This window comes from Saccoglossus kowalevskii, chromosome 16 (genome assembly GCF_978046115.1).
Source record: "Saccoglossus kowalevskii chromosome 16, keSacKowa6.1, whole genome shotgun sequence".
Lineage (NCBI taxonomy): Eukaryota > Metazoa > Hemichordata > Enteropneusta > Harrimaniidae > Saccoglossus > Saccoglossus kowalevskii.
The window spans coordinates 30,624,341-30,643,661 of record NC_140656.1 but is presented as its reverse complement, the minus strand read 5'-3'; the positions used below and the strand labels follow the sequence as shown (position 1 = coordinate 30,643,661).

At 35.1% G+C, this 19,321-nt stretch overlaps 1 protein-coding gene across 1 annotated transcript; it reads right to left on the bottom strand.

Annotated features, from left to right (window-relative positions):
• Nucleotides 1-1,787: 1,787 nt before the first annotated feature.
• On the bottom strand, nt 1,788-17,803 carry LOC100377594 (polymerase delta-interacting protein 2-like). Its single transcript, XM_006824131.3, has 11 exons — nt 17,679-17,803; nt 14,957-15,020; nt 10,089-10,183; nt 8,111-8,219; nt 6,063-6,132; nt 5,581-5,688; nt 4,983-5,119; nt 4,796-4,822; nt 4,164-4,289; nt 3,937-4,016; nt 1,788-2,111 (listed from the first exon to the last, which is right to left on the bottom strand). The coding sequence occupies exons 1-11, from the start codon at nt 17,795-17,797 to the stop codon at nt 1,997-1,999; spliced, it is 1,050 nt and encodes a 349-aa protein (XP_006824194.1). The 5' UTR covers nt 17,798-17,803; the 3' UTR covers nt 1,788-1,996.
• Nucleotides 17,804-19,321: the final 1,518 nt, after the last annotated feature.

Sequence of the window (19,321 nt, the reverse complement as noted above, 5' to 3'; positions counted from 1 at the left end):
AAAACACTAGTCATAATAGAGAAAGCATCACTGTGAAATAAATCCACACCAGTACGTTAAAGCAAAAAAACAAAAGTTCAGTAATTTGAACTTTGGGGGCGCTACATCAACAGGTTGTAGCCCCAGAGGAAGCTTGTCATTATTGGAACTTCCTATTAAGTATACCAGTAACTGGGGAATGCTATTATCACATGGGAGATTTTTTCGGAATATTTTAAAAGATTTAATATTTTCAGCCCATGAAACAAACTCTAGATAAAATGAAATATTTTCACAAAAAAGGCAAAGATTTAACAGTAGTGATCTTTGTGTTATCATAATGTCATGAACAATTCTTACTGAAAATATGAAGATAACATTTATTCTCAAGTTGCCTGCTATCAAAATGTCAAAATGAGATACTATTAGCAAATATACACATCTTATGCTCATAATAAGAAACAAATACTATTCATTTCACACAGCTTGTAGTGGTCAGCAGAATCTACTTATCTTACATAACCAGGTATTCGTGTTTCAATCAGAAAACATAAAGTACTATAAATATATAGACACAAAGAAATCATTTCCAGTGATCACATTTGAAATTCAAATTAATGTAATGCAGGATAAATGTAATATCCTTACAAACCAAGTAAGACTTAGATTTGTGATTGGAATTTTAGAATACCGGATACTATTTATTTTGAAATGGCGGATATTTAGATTTAGTTGTCAGGGAGGTTTAATTCCTCCAATATAAATTTCCAGCACTAGTCAGATGGAATCAACTTAATTTTTTATTTTAAACGCCAGGAAAATTAATATTTTAAAATGTTATTACTTGATTTATTTGCTCTTGTGCAATGCAGTCCTGCTTTAAAGTTTTTAAATCTAAGTTTAGTTGTATTGTGAGACCACAAGACTTCATTCAAACTGGTCTGTGCATGGACACAACCAAATCATCGAGTAGCGGTACATGTACCTGTTCCAAACTGTCAGAACAGAGACTAAAAACATTTGGCATCATCTAGAGCACTTCAGTAATATAAATTGTAAATATTTGTCACTCATCAAATAAATATGAATTGTAACTGGTCTACATCTTTGGATTTTCTTGTTCAGCTTTTTTAGAAAAAAATATTAGTTTAAACTAAATCGAAAATCCTATGACAATAAACTATGGTGATTATATTTCTCAGCACCATACCAGAAACTTATTTAAACACCAAAACTACAATATATCTGTAAAAGTAAGTTGTTAATATCAGGTGATAAAGAACATAAAAAAATTTCTTTCAATATTAAACTAGTTTAATACAGCAAGTATCAGTAGTATTGCGGCAGCAAGTTAGTGAAGTTGCTCACTAAATCACTGACAACTTTTGACAAAACAGATTTGACGATTGCAAACAATTTTGCATACTTTTCACTCATACCTCATAAACGTATTTAAAATGTTGTTTTTTGAGATGACTAGCATTTGATGGTGACAGAAATTGTAGGTCAACTGCTTTAGTGATTGGTAATTAGTGAGCTAACTTGCTGCCACAATACTCCCAAGACTTGATGTTAAGAAATGTGACTACCCTTACACTACATATACAAATGTATATACATGTAATTTTATGTTTACTAGTTACTTAGCTATCTAACTACAAAAGCACATTGTATGCCAGGGAGGTCAGAAACTAAAATTTCAGATTACGACTATTTCTGAAATTTCTGAAAATTATATTCTGTTTCCCCCCCCCCCCCTTACTTCCAGGCAATCCAATATACTACAAAAAGAAGAAAAGAAAATCTAATTCTTGTCTTATTTAACAATGTATCAAAATGGGTCCAAACAAGAGAGCAGGCTGTGAATCTACACTCATCCTCTACTATATTCATAAAAAATTCAAATGCTGAAGTATAATTAAACTGACAGTTGAAATTCTCCAATTTCCAATCCACATCTTCCAATCAATATTTGTTATTCCTATTTGCGTAAATAAATATATATCATACATCACTTTCATCCAAAGAAACCATGTGGATTTGAAGCGTCGTCTTGTTTACTTTCTAATGAAAATGGTGGAATACGGCAATCAAATGAGTGACCATCTGGCAACTCCATTCTGAATGTACCCCTGAAAAAAATAAATATAGATAAACATTAAAATTAAATTAAACTTAAAAGCGGACATTAATGTGATGCAGAAGATTCTTTAATTTAGTCATGAAATAGTGGTAAGTAAAAGTGAATTTTTGCTATGAGAGTTCATGCCATATAACAAAACAGTTTGGATGCCAAAATCAACTTTTTCTCGCCTTCACCAAGTAGAACCAACATAATTTTTGTCACATTTGTTTTCAAAAATATTGTTCGAGACTTGTGGCCAATAAAAATTTAAGTACATCTGGTTTAAAATTGTAGAAAAACAAAATTTTGTCAAGAAAAATGATGGTACCAAAAGAGGTTTAAATGTGACATTAGTTCACTATAGGGCACTCATTATTTTGTTTTTATAGTGTATTATACATCTTACACAAGAGAGAACGTCTATTGCTGACATCACATCAACATGAAAGATTTACAAATTAATGTTGTAATTTGAGATCATTTATCAAGCTTTATTTGTATCTAGATCATGGGACAATTATTTCGATATCTGCTTAAACTTGTATGAATTATTGGAAATACTACATTTATGTAATAAACTCTGTTCAGATATTTTCATTGTGTTCAGATGTTTCCATTGTGTTCAGATGTTTCCAGTGTGTTCAGATGTTTCCAGTGTGTTCAGATGTTTTCATTGTGTTCAGATGTTTTCAGATGTTTTTAGTGTGTTCAGATGTTTTCAGTGTGTTCAGATGTTTTCAGTGTGTTCATATGTTTTCAGTGTGTTCATATGTTTTCAGTGTGTTCATATGTTTCCGGTGTGTTCATATGTTTCCGGTGTGTTCAGATGTTTTCAGTGTGTTCAGATGTTTTCAGTGTGTTCAGATGTTTCCAGTGTGTTCAGATGTTTCCAGTGTGTTCAGATGTTTCCAGTGTGTTCAGATGTTTCCAGTGTGTTCAGATGTTTTCAGTGTGTTCAGATGTTTTCAGTGTGTTCAGATGTTTTCAGTGTGTTCAGATGTTTACAGCGTGTTCAGATGTTTCCAGTGTGTTCAGATGTTTCCAGTGTGTTCAGATGTTTACAGCGTGTTCAGATGTTTTCAGTGTGTTCAGATGTTGATAATAGTTCTGACTCCCCATTTCATTGTTCAATTTCATCTGCTAACTGTTCAATCATGTGTGGGTTTGTTTAGAACTACGGCCCACAATTGAGAACAAAGAAAAAACCTAAAATATCCCTGCAACACGGGCAAATCCATGGCAATTTTAGAAGTAGTCGATAGCATTGTCAGTGTTAGTTACATAGCGCCTCAACTCAGCTAGATTGTATTGCCTCCAACATTTCAGATTTGAGAATTAGTGGAATTGGTACATGTATGTGGCAATAATTCTTTTCATTAAAATTGTCACAAGACTAAATAATAATTCACTGTGACTTTTTGTGGCACAGTTCACAATGAATCTTGTCAAATTTAGTTCAAAAGCAGTCTAATTACCAAATCTGGAAGATTTTCGGCAACAAGAACGGTTTATGGCACTTATTGCGCTTTCATCAATGACACTGAAAGGACAGCTAGAGAAGTCACACAAAACTAATGAAAATGACAACATTGCAGTATTTAATAAAACACAAATACTGTGAATAATGAACACACATGGCCACTGACAGCGCCATACACGTAGTGAGACTAGCTGATTGCATATTATGGTTCTGACTGATTACATTGAAGCATTAACAAATTCAACATCTATTATACATTGTTTTCCATTGGTTGATGATCAGCTGTATATTGCTATCAAGGTGCATAAGCCAATGGGATGAGGTGTTATAACAAATATGCAGCATAACTTACCACATATGACCACTAGGGGCTTGTAATGAAACATGACTACTATACTGAAAAGCCGGCTGCTCTTTTGATAAAATAGGTTCCTAAAAAATAAAAAAAAGTCTTGAACTAGGGGAAAATGCATTGTTGATTCATGAATAGTGTCAGTCCTTGAAGCGATAGTATGTTTGCTATGCTCACAGAATATAATATTTAAAAACAAAGTCAGAATAGCCTGACATTTGACATACCTGACCAACAACCCCTCTCCCTCTCACTGTTTCTAATGTTCCAGATAAGCTGAATATTCTCCAGTGCCTCTCACGTAATTGCACAGTGTCCTCACCTAAGTTTTCTAGTCTAATACAATACCTCCACTGTAAGAAACATAAAGATGACATAGTAAGCAGTAACCACAAGGTTAATGGTTGGCTTGTTTTACTGTGTGAAGACACTGATAGATACTGTGTTACTTTGTAGTAGTGACTAATACTGTTACTTTGTAGTAGTGACTAATACTGTTACTTTGTAGTAGTGACTAATACTGTTACTTTGTAGTAGTGACTAATACTGTTACTTTGTAGTAGTGACTAATACTGTTACTTTGTAGTAGTGACTAATACTGTTACTTTGTAGTAGTGACTAATACTGTTACTTTGTAGTAGTGACTAATACTGTTACTTTGTAGTAGTGACTAATACTGTTACTTTGTAGTAGTGACTAATACTGTTACTTTGTAGTAGTGACTAATACTGTTACTTTGTAGTAGTGACTAATAATGTTACTTTGTAGTAGTGACTAATACTGTTACTTTGTAGTAGTGACAAATACTGTTTAGTTACAATGATATATTTCTGATAGCATAATTGACATTATTACTTACCCAATACACATGTGAATTCTGGGATTCCTGTATAAGCATTAAAAGAGATACTATGAATGTAAAGACATACATCACCAATAACAGTTAGCAGCAATAATTCCAATTCTTTTAAGAGTTCATTTTTGACTGAAATTTCACATATCTAGGTGTTACCGGTAAGTACAAAATAACCAACACAAAAACTCACCCTACAACCCATGTAAAATGGGATTACAGTCACTCTAACATTTTCTGTGGTTTCTCTGTGGACATCAGAAAGTTCTAACCAAGGGTGGTTTTTTTCTTGCCAAGCTCGTAAAGTCTCTTTCGGTGAAAATGGTGGATCTGAAGAATACATAAAAGCCAAGTACAAATTTGGTTGGAAGTTAATTATACAGAGGCAGCTTTCCCCTCGACCCATACTGTTGGAATAAACAGAAATATTTAATTTCAGCCACTACTTAGGCCATAAGATAAACAGTATTACTGATGACATCACAACAAATGTACAAGCTCTGTGATATCAGAAATACATACGTCAATCGAAGTAAAACAGGGGTGTTCACTAGAATCAAATGAACAAGAGAAGTCACCATTTTCTTGCAGATGCCAGATATATCAAATAGATACTGTGTTTTCATGACAGTAAAACAGCTAGCTCCAGGTGATATTCAGATGGGGATGAGGGTCTTTTTATAAAATTTGTACTTTTTACAAAATTTGTAATATAAAACACCTCAAAGCATGGGGAAAATCAGGAGATGGAAAACAAACACCAATATATTGACACAAGTTTGTAGACATACCATGTCCGCTTTCATATTGGAGGAATCTATCAAATAACTCATGAAATATTGGATTTCTCTCAGTAGATGAGTACGGCAGTAAATCTTCATGTGCAACATAGTCTAGACCTGTGATAACAAAACAGAATAGAAACATGAATTATGTGCAATACTATACAATGTCTCAATGCGGTGAATAGTTCAAACACCCCCTCCCCCATATCAAAATTGTGGTCACCATGGGAACAAGATTGAGGACCTCATTTTTATTTACTATCTGCTATATACTTGATGTGATTCTTGATGAGAAAATGTGAAAATTATATTCTCCTACTCAGTGGCAAAGCTAATTCTAGGTAAGGCAATATACAATCAAATGTTTTTCAAAATGACTGCTGGTACATAACTGTCAGCTTTGGAAGGATCGGTAAAACCACCCACCTATTAAAAGCTGGTTTACTGGGTTAAACTCAAATGATCTATTTCCAAAAAACAGACATTACCTGGTATTGCATAGAGTGATCGACTATTTTCTTGGTTTCCTAAGAAAGTTACAGCTTCTGTCTGTGCTCTCTGTGACAAGGAAACAAAATACACCACAAGACTGTGTAGTTAAGTTTGCTTAAAATAGAAAACACTGGATGGATGGGATAGATAACCAACTAATGATGCAACATCTTTTCTTTGCATGACAAAGGTGAGTATAAAAGTTACGAAAGTCAAACAATGTAATACAGTAATACTATATATACTGTATTAATCTCAATGTTCCTCATAGAATAGTATAAACTTGTGTATAAAAGTTCTAAAAAATTTAATAGTTCTAACTTCAGCAACATATCTAAGCAAAATTTGGAAAAAATGTAGCTAATCCTCAATTAATACTACATATACTGTATTAATCTCAATGTACACTATAAAATAATACAGCATGAATTGTAAAAAAAATCCCAAATAATAGTGCAGTAATTTATTTAAGCAAAACAACAAAGACAGACATTTTCCCCCTCATATACCTTGCCTTTCATCTACACACAATTGGACATTTTTTTGAACAGCACACCCTGGATTCAAACCAATGATTTCCAGATGGACAACTGTGTGAATGCATGGTCACTCTACTAAATCAGCTATGCAGGTGATTTGTCATACATGTAAACTACAATATGTAGTTCATTATAATAAACACATGGATACCATGTGATAATATAGGACATCAACCCATAGTCCTATACCAAAGAAGTTACATGTACATTTCAACAACACATGAACTTCATATAACTAAGTTTAACTACTCCTACTTGGTTGATATCGTTAAAGACTGTTTCAGAACTTCCTTCTGGTAAGTTTCTGTTGTGCTCAACCTCAGACCTCGAGCACAAAACAGTCAGTGAAAGACAATATATATTTGCAATAAGCAGTGTGCATGGTATGGTAGAAATGCTTAATTTGGGTGGAATTTTTTTTACAGTTATTAGGAATATTCCTATGTGAAATGAATTTGTGATGTTAAGTGAAATAACATATAGCGATTTCAGCCTTACTCATGATTCCAAACTAATGACACAGCATTTTTTGATCCATTTCGCCAAACAATTGATAGGTTACAAAATAATACAAGCTGGTCAAACTCTCGAAAGGTACCCAAGAGTAAACTGAAAATCAAAGAAAGCTTAGAAAGAACTCCCATGTGCTGAGAGTATTGAAGACACATGAAAAATTAATTCAAAATTAATTGTACCTGTGATATTGATGGAAAAACTGAAAACTAATTATGTAAATCAGGTAACTAATATGAACAGAACAGAACAAAAAAAATATGAATTATTATGCTAATTAGAGAATTAATATGAACAAATTTTAACCCAAAATTAATCAGGCCTGTCTATTGTCCTAGAGCATTTATGTACCAAATTTTATTCAAATGTGATGATCAGTACTTGAGATATCAGTGGAAAAGCCGAAAATTGATTAATCATTATGCAAATTAGGTAATTAATATTGCAAAGATTTTTACCTAAAACTAATAAAATCTGTGCATTAGTTTGGAGCATCTATGTGCCAAGTTTCATCAAAATCCAATGAGTGGTTCTTTAGATATCAGTGGAACAGTCATAGAACAGCTAAAAACCAGCTAATTATCATGCAAATTAGGTAACTATTATGCATGGACTTTTACCAAAACCTAATCAAAAATCTGCGCATTGGCCCAGAGCATCTATGCACAGAGTTTCATTAAAAAAACAATGTATGGTTCTTGAGATATCGATGGAAAAGACACACGCACACACAGACAGACACACTAACTGCAAAGACTCCCTTTTTGTGCTTTGCACACAGGAGTCAAACATTGTTATGTAAATTAGATAATGAAAATGCATGGGAGCTAAAATATCATCACATAATACAACAAAACCGGTTACCCTATACAGGAAAACTGTCTACTTTTTCATACAAAAAAACTTTCAAGACTTTCAGTAAAAAAACTCTACTTTTACGTTGGTGTTTAGTTTAGACAGGTTTCACATTGCATTGCAGTGGGTCTACTTACAATAAATGGACAATCTCTGGAGTCAATCAGCACTTGGTAATATGTATGTGTTTTACCTCGTACTTCCTTATTGCCAGCATGTACATTGTCAATGTTTCCATCCACAGGCCTGAAATATACACATAATTGAGCAATACTCATCATCAGATCATTAAGAGCGCCATCTAGTGTTCACTTATACAGATACAGTATTCACAGACAAAACAACTAATTATTGTATTGCCTTTTATTGCAATTTCTGTACACTTTATTAGCAAAACAATAACGTTTAGATGAATTTAAAACAAATCATCCTATGCTCCAATGCAAAAACATTGAGACAGACATGTAAGCAACGATAAAACACTGACAAAACATATTTTTATTTTTCATTTCATGAAGCATCAAATATCTGAGCAATTTTCAAGGTATTCCCTATATTTCAATTTATTTATCCTTACATACTTTTTGCTTTTGAGTTATGCACAACACAGGTATTATTGTCTAAGTAAAAATCCTAGACAGAATGACTAACAATCACTAAACAAGCAGCCTATCGGCTGAGATAGCTCCGCTGTTAGCAATGCACATTTCAATTAAAGAACTGAAGACATCATTAGAAAATGAACAATATGAATAGTGTCAAAGCAATCGTACTTACAGTTTTTAACAAGAAGTTGAAAATATCACTTTTTACCAAAAATAACAAAAATATTTACCAAAATAAATTAATTAGAGAATTGAAGATATCATCACAAAATGAACAAATCTGAGAGAGGTCCACATGTAGTACCTATATATGTAATATCAAAGCAATCGGACTTACAGTTTTCAACAAGAAGTCGAAAATATCACTTTTTACCAAAAATGACAAAAATATTCACCAAAAATAGAGAACTGAAGATATCATCACAAAATGAACAAATCTGAGAAAGGTCTACATGTAGTATCTATATATGTAATATCAAAGCAATTGAACTATTGGTTTTTAACAAGAAGTCGAAAATATCACTTTTTACCAAAAATTACAAAAATATTCACCAAAATTAGAGAATTGAAGATATCATCACAAAATGAACAAATCTGAGAGAGGTCCACATGTAGTACCTATATATGTAATATCAAAGCAATCGGACTTACAGTTTTCAACAAGAAGTCGAAAATATCACTTTTTACCAAAAATGACAAAAATATTCACCAAAAATAGAGAACTGAAGATATCATCACAAAATGAACAAATCTGAGAAAGGTCTACATGTAGTATCTATATATGTAATATCAAAGCAATTGAACTATTGGTTTTTAACAAGAAGTCGAAAATATCACTTTTTACCAAAAATTACAAAAATATTCACCAAAATTAGAGAATTGAAGATATCATCACAAAATGAACAAATCTGAGAGAGGTCCACATGTAGTACCTATATATGTAATATCAAAGCAATCGAACTTGCGGTTTTTAACAAGAAGTCGAAAATATCACTTTTTACCAAAAAAGACAAAAATATTCACCAAAATTAGAGAATTAAAGATATCATTACAAAAAGAACAAATCTGAGAGAGGTCCACATGTAGTACCTATATATGTAATATCAAAGCAATTGCACTTGCGGTTTTTAACAAGAAGTCGAAAATATCACTTTTTACCAAAAATGACAAAAATATTCACCAAAATTAGAAAATTGAAGATATCAACATGAAATGAACAAATCTAAGAGAGGTCTACCCAAGGTACATATACACCAAGTATCAAAGCATTCAGGCTTGTAGTTTTCAAGAAGAAGTCGAAAAAGTAAAACATTGACACGGACGACGACAACGGACAATCACTCATATGATAAGCTCCGCTCGACAAAGTCGACAGCGGAGCTAAAAAGTTCTCAAATTACCACACCGTTGCGTAGCCAATATGTTTGATTTCACTGTTGAAATGTATTTATCACAAGGACATAAGTAGAAGAACGAAGATGGGCTTTGACTTGCATGTAAAGCTGCTTACCTATCTTCTTTAGTTCCAATGTCTCTGTCATAAAGCCTTGCAAGCCATGGAAATAAAACTATACCTCTATATCCAAACACTTTGTGAAGAAATAACTGCAACAATTGAGATTAGAAAGTAATAAGCACAGTAAATTCATCTATGTACACATGTATAATCAGGACGACATCAATCAAATGATCAGCGTTTACATCTTAATTACTTCTCTGCCTTAGTAAACATTTACCTTGATACAATAGATATTTTTCAAGACAGCTAAAAGTCACACATTTAAGTACTGTTGATATATTCTCATGAATGAATCTGTACATCCCGAAAATACCAGGATGTGTGACCTTTTTGAGGGTCAAATACATCACATTTTGTTTATGATCCTAGTTGACAACTAGTTTTGTTATATCACAAAAATGTTAATCCAAACGTCAGTGTTCTCCACAAGGAGTTTTAGGTGGGCGGCCCACCCCTCAAGTTTTACGGCCGCCTAGTAACTCTCAACACTCGCCCACCGACGTACATCCAGCTGAAATTATTTGTAAAAAGCTTGCATTGTTCTTCCCAAGCCTAAACAAAAGAGTAGTTGCCCAACCCTTTATTTTGCTATTGTTTCAAGAGTCCAAACATAAACAATGACCACTAGAAGTCTGCAAGCAGTTATCAAGTGTATTCATGGCAATGTGTCAATCGCCTGAATTCATTGTCGCCCGACATTGTTACCTCCATGTTGCCACTTACGCAACTACAGTGGTTTCAATTTACAGCTGTATTTTTAATAATCGTCTTCCGATCACGAAGGAAGGAAGTAAATACAAGCGAAATGTATATGTACAGAAAAAAAACAAATATATTAGCAGATTGCATGTAAACTTGAAAAAAAAAATTCTAGCAGTATTTACAACGTTCGCTCGATATTCATTGTGAAAACAGCATGGAGAAGGCAAACTGATGACCTTTTGGCCTACCCCATTCAGCGACCGTCGATCACCCACCGCTGTTGGCGCTGTAACGATTTAGTATCTAAGTTGCATAAGGGAACAGCGCATTCTGGGTGTTCATGTACTGAATTCTGAAAGCGGTAAAATACATCAAACATGGCTGCCGGATTAGTTTAACGAGAGTATTTGTATTTGAATACATATTTTAGTCATCTTTTCGACTTACTTGTTTTCAATTTATCGATTTTTTATGCACATAGCAGATTCTTTCATTTTGCCGATTGCTAGCATTTTTTCTTGAATTCCAACACAACGTGTGAAAACGCTACATGTCGTGATCGTACATGCGTAAATGTATTGTACCGTCTGTCGGCATGGGCGAGTACTGATGCAACAAATAATAAAATTGTGGGTTTTATTTTGACAAACCGTCCTTTCTTGCTTCGGGGACAAATCACCTCTTATATTTTCTACATTATAACTCAGTTATGTTTTGTACTTGCTCTTCGTTACTCGAATTGCATTTCATGAACGCAGAATATTTTGAGAACGTATAAATCACCAATTTCAAATTTCGTAAATATTGATATTGACCAATCTGTTTGTATTTCAAAAGATTGTAACATGTTTCAATTAAATTTTAAAAAGAATAGTAAATACAGTGTTCTCCCCAGAAATTGTTCATAGAGTCACGACTAATTCGCATATAATTAGCATAAATTAACATATTAATTGTCATACGGGGAAATAAAACAAAACCAGTTTTTTTCCTTTTTTTCTATTTATTAATTTTATGTACAATCTGTATACAATTATTGCACTGCATGTTTAGTATTGCAAATTTCCCGCAGAAATACTGAGTTTTCTGTTTCTTTGCTTGGCCGGTCCCAGTAAATTAAACATGGAGTTGATTATTCTCATTGCTTGTCTTCCGTTTCTGTTGTTTTCCGGTTAAGTACAACAACTGTTACGAGTCACGATACTTACGCTACTATGTTCGAGCAATAATAGTTTTTCTGGCTGAAATTATCCATCTTTATGTATTTTTTTTAATCATCGATGTTGTCTGTTCAACACAATTGTGAACAATTCGAGACAACGGAGGTCTGAATTACGAATTGTCGCCATTGTTATATCACGTAAAATTGAGGCTTTTCTTCCAAGAAATAACACAAGTGTCACTCCAATTTCCACACGTTTCTTGATTAGAATTCCCGATTTCTTGATAATTATATTATTTTCAATTATGCTTCACATAATTCATCCAAATCTAAGCACGATATGTGATCCGAGTGGGAAGTTCACGCTCGTTGGATCTTACGTGGGTGACGCCATCATTCACAATTACGAGGTCAAAATTGTTTACATCATAAATATATATTTTTTCACATTTTGATCTCAAAAAACAAATATAATATCAAAAATACTGACAAAAATCAAAACTGAGAATAATAGTACGACTACATTTCTAAAAATAATAATGAAAATGCGTTTCGTACACACCGGAAACATGTGGCTTTTGACCTCTAGTGTGACTATATCATTTGCATATGAATATACGTTTGGCAAAGAGCGTTTGACACCGGGGCTTACGGCTTTGTCTTTATAGAACTGCTTTGTTTTTTTAAAACGATATCCAACCAATGAGAAATAACAGGGGATTATCCCAGGAAATTGGCGTTAATACAATGCATTTGTAGATTTAACTAGTTTTCCAGGAAACTTCACAGTATGTGAGAGACTGAAGAAATCAGATAAATAATAGCATCGCGGAGGAAATACATAGCGTCGCGGAAAATCCGATCGCGTCGGGGCCCGCGACGCTGTTTTGGCCTGGGGAGAACACTGAGTAAATAACTTAGTATGTATTGCAGTTCATTGCAAATTTATGCTAATTAGGCCGCCCACCAGCTGTTTTGGGTTGTGGAGAACACTGAACGTCTATCTATAATATCAAGCAGTGTTCTCCCCAGGATGTAAACAGCGTGGCGGTCCCGTCACAGTGCTTCGATTTGCCGCCACACTGGTCTGACACCGCCACGGTGATTAGCAAGACCGCCACAGTGCTTTTTTCATTGGGGATCTCATCACGCTGGTCGGCCCGACCGGCACTCAAAATTAGCGACCATAACGGAAACGCTTCCGACCAGGACTATTGCCATATTGTTATAATACTTACGTACCGACCGACACGCATCCTGCCAGTCGTGGATAATAATTTGTAAACAATAGACATAGTCCCGCAATTGAACAATACAAGTCAATTTTGTAAAATTAGCACCTCTTTGTTTGTAAGTAAATACTTTCTGACGGTAGACGCAGTCTTCAGATTGAAAGCTAAAATTCTTTCAAAATCAATTCCACCCGATGTAACATGGGCAAAGCGGAGTTCACGTTCAGTTTACGCTACTCAAGAAAAAACAATGTGTTTATTGCGTGATTGCGTAAAATACATTTGAACTGTTATCATCGTGAATCATGTAAAAACTCTTCTTTCAAGACTTCTTTTACCTTTTAAAAATTTCTAATCACCTCTTTCGAAAACCATCATGCAGTTTTCATCTGAAATTCATACCAACACATTGTGCTACGACATCGCTTTACTTCCGCAATGTAATTTTTATGATCAAGATCATTCAGAAAACTTCGGGTTCTACGGGCATTACCATGCGGCATTCTGATTCGTTAATGACGTTTTTGACCCACCGGGTCAAAGGACACATGCGGTCAACTAACGCGTCACAGCTATCATGGCGGGTCTGTGTCTTTGACGCTGCAGTTCGGCGTCTTCTCCTGGGACAGCGCTTCCGGTGACGACACAACGGGGTCTGTGTTTTTCACCGAAGTGATCGAGTGATCAAAAATAATTTCTCCCGATAAAACTAGCTCAAATTTTACGTTTTTTTCATATAAAAAAAGAAGTATTTAATTTTTGCATGGCATCATGACTGAGTAAGAGGAATTATTGGTATAACTGGTGTATAACATCGCGAAGTAAGTTATGTCACGTCGTAACTTTGATGATCGTTTGGAAGTGTTATTTGTTCGTTCATTTACTGTAAATGTAAACATTGTAGAAGCTGATGGTCGGAATAATAACCAGCAATCCGCCAAATAATTACGTGGTCGATTTTTTGAAGGAGAATTTTGTAGTAAATAAGATCATGAAAGTTGTGAACATAATCCTGGCTCAAACGTTTCAAATTAGTTTCATTTAACCTTTTACAATTTATTTGTTTCTTTTTAGTGTGCAGCATTTGCATTTCGAGAATGTTAAATTTTTAAATTCAAACTCTTCTAAATTGTGAAACGTAATATTTTGACTCCAAAAAAAATATATTTACACTGTGACGGAGCTCATTAATATTACAAAAGTGCCCAAAATAAAAGTGTTTATAACACTGTGTGAAGCAAATAAATATCTGCCACTTTGTTTTTCAAATATATGTTGTTTATTGTGTGAGTGTAAATGTGCTTTGGTCAATTTCTATTATTATGTAAATGATATGCAAATTATATGCAAATTAGGCCACCACAGTGGTTTAAATTCCTGGGGAGAACACTGTCAAGAGTTGGTAAAACCTTTAATTTAAAACTTATAATGGATATGCACAAGCCAAAGATTGTGTTCATCAAGAATAGAACACATTGCTGATGTAATCAAACACAATATCACACACACACCAGACACAAGCAAATGTTTTATTTTATCAGCCATAATAAAATTACACATTATATTAGCAGTGTAATAACTTAATGCAATATTTTTGAGCAGATTGCAAGAAGTAATTGTATACAAGTCACCATGACATACTATTGTCATGTATTACAAAATATAAAAGATTACACACCAAAACCTAGTGTAGCCAATAATCTTTTATGCCACAATGTATTACATGTACCTAATAATATTGGGTTAATTTTAGATTTACTCACTTGGCCTGTAACATATTTGCCTTGGTCTTTGGGTGACTCTAATTTACCAACAGTTTCCAATTTCCTGCAAAAAAAAAACACAAGATGGGACTTTTTATCAATTTTCATTCAATTGCTGTTTGAGGAAATCCCATTCTATTCTAACGGTGGAAAGAATGGCATTATTTTATTACACTATGATTAGATCACATTATATTGCAGAATTGCACAGTCATCTATTCTATTCTACACTACTCATGTATTATACATTGATTGAATATGCTAAAACTGGCTCAAGACATCAGGGTACCATATAACGTCTGAGATCATAATTTTGAATGACAGAACTGCTTAAATTTGAACAAATGTGCTTATTGACCAAAAATGTCATACAGTTGGATGACAATTTTGGTTTCAAATACCATAGGAAAGTGTATTATGTTCTTCGTGTAATGAGGTGCTCGTATGAAAATAATGAATACAGTCAAATTTTATTAGCAGTTGTTTTAATGTTACACCAACGGATTGTTTGGCTATGAAAATTTGGTATTTTTCCCCTGGGTCTCAGAATTGTTATGTGCCTAATAGTTCTGAAGATAAAGTCTGTAAAGAATGTATGCATGCTCTGATTGCCAGAACTCAAAATCAATGGCTCACTGACGTCATTTTTTAGCTCATTTTACGATGCATAGATGGTGTAATTTGTGCATCGTTTGCGCATTGTGTCAACACACGTGGTGCTTTTCAGCACAGATCTGTGGGAAAAGTGGTCGGAACTAGCGCCATCTGTGTTGACACAATGCCATTTTGGAATGCCATAAGTGGTGTTCTCACTAGACAAAATAAGCCGTTGTCACAACGACTTTTATTTGAGAACGTTGTTAAATTGTGTGTGTGAACAGAATACGTCGTTGTGGCGTCAGCGTTTTCGACACCGTCCTAAAAGGAGTGGACCAGATCCTAAGCGCCCTCTATTGCAGACTTATTTTGACATTACTTGCTTGACATTACACAAGATCGCATCAGAGGTCACAAGTCGAATGTCGAACTGATCAGACGAAGACACTAGATCACTGATATCTGTTTGGAAAGAATCCTATATCTTCCCACCAGTTATTTCCGCGTTGTCGAGTCTGAATCGAGTCACCCAATACTGGAGTTTAAAATGTCTGTGTTCACTTTCTTTGTCGTCATCGCGTCTTGATTTAATGAATGTGGTGAATGAACAAACACTGAAATGGCAGAAAGATGTTTCAGTGACAGGCCATGTCAACCCAGTAAAAGAAGACACTTATTTAAATAAAACATTGAAAAAAACTTGAAATCTAAATACTATAGGTGAAAATATTTTTGCTTTGAACTACACAGGATATAATAAAGCTGGATGGTCAACAAATCAGTATGCAAATTAAATCCTTTGTTTTCCACACAACCTGGTATGCACACCAAATGCATTGGGAACACTTGACTTGAAACTTGACCAACGATCAACAAAGTATACAATATAATGATTAATATTCTGAAAATACACCCCCCCCCGTTTTTCCCTACAGAAGTTCTCGCTACCTCGCTACTCATAAGGTGTCATAATTATGGACAATGTCTACTGTTGAGGTCAATCCAGCTCTCCAATGTAATTGTATAATATGCCCCTCCGGATAACAATACATGTTATGAAGAGGAGAATATACAACTGAGATGGAGGAGGGGTACTGGAGGGGCAGGGTTATGATTAGAGTTATGGATGAGGGGGCCATAAAGAACTCTTATCCTTTTTTCCGGTCGGTAATAAATCTCGGATACTTTTAACCTCACAGAACTGACCTTAAGTTTACCATAACCTCATCACAACTGCTGATTTGAGTTGAATACAACCGAACTCGGCCAGATTTCAACTCGGCCAGAAAAAAAATGCACAACTCGGCCAGTCGCCAACTCCCTTGACTATTTTGTTGTCGATTTCAACAACGCAAGTTTACAAACACACACACACACAAACGCTACTGGTTCTCCGACATGTTGTTGATTTCAACATTGGCTGAACATTGTCGATTTCAGTGACGCAAATTTTCTTTTCAAAGGAAAAACACAGACATTACATCGAATCACAGACATCACATCGGCGACCGTCTATTTTTTTTTTACATTTTACTGTGATATGACAAAAGACACAGCGCTGGCTGTTTCGTCACTGAAATCGACAACCCTTTTTTTATTAACAAAGCACGATAGGCATCACTGAAATCGACACCCTTTGACGCCCGTACATTTTTTATATTTTGTTGTGATATGACTCCGACAGTCTGTAATACAGCGCTCGCTGTTGCATCATTGACACCCTTATGCACATATGCTGGCCGAGTACGGTCACTGGCCGTGATCGGTCACTGGCCGAGTAGAAATCTGGCCGAGTTCGGTGGTCACCTTTGAGTTCAGGTGCAATTGGCTGAGTTTGCTAAGGGTTTGTCTTGTGTGAATGGACTTTGATTGTTTTGAATTTTGCTTTGGAAGTCTGCGAGCACTGAGAAAAGAACGACGTTACTGAGACAGCGGGTCATCTGAACTAGGTGGGTCGAGATTTCTAGGGGTACTGGGTCGAGTTGTCCAATGAAAAGCGGATCGAGATTTTTGGGGGTCGGGATTGTACCCCCACACAGCATTGCACGAGCTCACACTGTGGATACATATGTGTTATGTTCATTAACAGATTTCAGGGTAAATTAATCAATAAAAAACCACCTACCTTTGTGAAAACGTTCTGGTATGAATGCGGTTTCTAAACGAGATCACAAATAACGCACCAGACCTTCGACACGAGTTACGAATAACTGGAAAAACAACCTTCGCCACGACGGCGGCCATGTTGAAATAAATATTGAACCTCGATTTCAACTCGAAGCACATCGCCCTCTACGGGTACTAATAATTTTTTTTATTTCGTTTATATCCAAAATGCAAGACTAGAGCCTAGAAGTATGTATGGGGGTCTAAAAACTAACTATATGTATAATTCATCTTCTGAGAAGACTCGTCAATAACCATACCAGTGTATTTTCCCGAAATGCCGGATTGCAAGACTGTGATTATCAATACAGCCACCACTTTCAGTGAACTTGAATCGCGGTATGATGCAAGGTGGGGACAGTGATTTAGGGGGAGGCGCCCCCTTCAGCCCAAGTTTCTGGATCAGCCAGTGGTGTACTAGTAAAACTTTCGCCATGTGTCAGTCAGGCATGCCTTGTCTGATGTTCGATTTACGGCTCTGTTTTCGAAGAAAAAGAAAAGCAAAACAATATGTACCTCCTATCCTCGTCATAATCACGTAGATTTTTTTTTTCACAGTGAACGCGACCCAAACGTCGCGGGCGAGTTCATTTTCTATGAGTTTCTTTGGAATCCCGGTTTTTCGTTTTACTGCCAATAAGCAAAAAATCAGAAACAAGAAAGACCCTAACGGAATGACTATATACATTACACTGTGTGGTTAGATTCGTGTTGGTACGTATGATTTATTTCAACTTACATTATTATCAATAATCTACAGTGTTAGTAAATGCATGTATTCTTTTGGAAATAACAGAAATATAATCAAATTATGTATTCTGATAATAATCTTGGCTTCATTTGTAAATATGACGGAATATATGCACTAGTACATGTCTACATCACTGTCTTTGTAGCTTCGTGCCTTCGACGATAAGCTCGTAATTTTGCCTGTAGTCCATCGGCGAGGGCGCAATAACTCACGCGGGTGACGAAGATAGGCATTTGCTCGTATCCTCGGGGGCGGAGCATGTACTATATGCGTTTAACGTTATTCATTCGCCTCTACAGCCGACAGTAAATATATAGATATATAACTACTTTCACAACAAGTAATACAATATCCTCGTAATGAACTATCGGCTATTTGGTAAATAAATAACAACTATGATGTAATAAATGCATATATATTACATGCATTTATTATAATTAAAAAAAAAATAATATTTTTCCTGTATCGAGTGGCCTTGGTCACATCTCGTACGTCTACCATGTCCTAAGTAATATGTTTGTCAAGTTTACTATTGCCAGTGTCCCGTGACACAATTATATACAACATGATTCAATGGTCGACATTATTTCAGTTAAATATGGAGGGTTCTTCGGCACTTTGACTTTCTCGTGCTTCGTCTGCTCCCGTCGTGACGTGGAGACGCTGGAGAAGGTAACACCAGTCGTGGTGTGGAACCGGGAGTTAACGATTGCACACAATCTGAAATATAATCACACATTTATGACGTAAGCAAAGTGTCCTATTGTTGGCGATACACCACTGGCACTTAAACGGTAGGGTAGTACCCTATCATATTGGCATTGACTTCCGATCGTGACTGCCCATGCATC

Excerpts from the sequence above, each read along its gene's own strand:
- LOC100377594 (XM_006824131.3), bottom strand. The coding sequence starts at position 17,797 with ATGGCCGCCGTCGTGGCGAAGGTTGTTTTTCCAGTTATTCGTAACTCG. Across the intron at positions 15,021-17,678 it reads ACCAGAACGTTTTCACAAAG|GAAATTGGAAACTGTTGGTA; the intron begins GTAGGTGGTTTT and ends TTTTTTTTGCAG. Across the intron at positions 6,133-8,110 it reads CCAGAGATTGTCCATTTATT|AGAGCACAGACAGAAGCTGT; the intron begins GTAAGTAGACCC and ends TCCTTGTCACAG.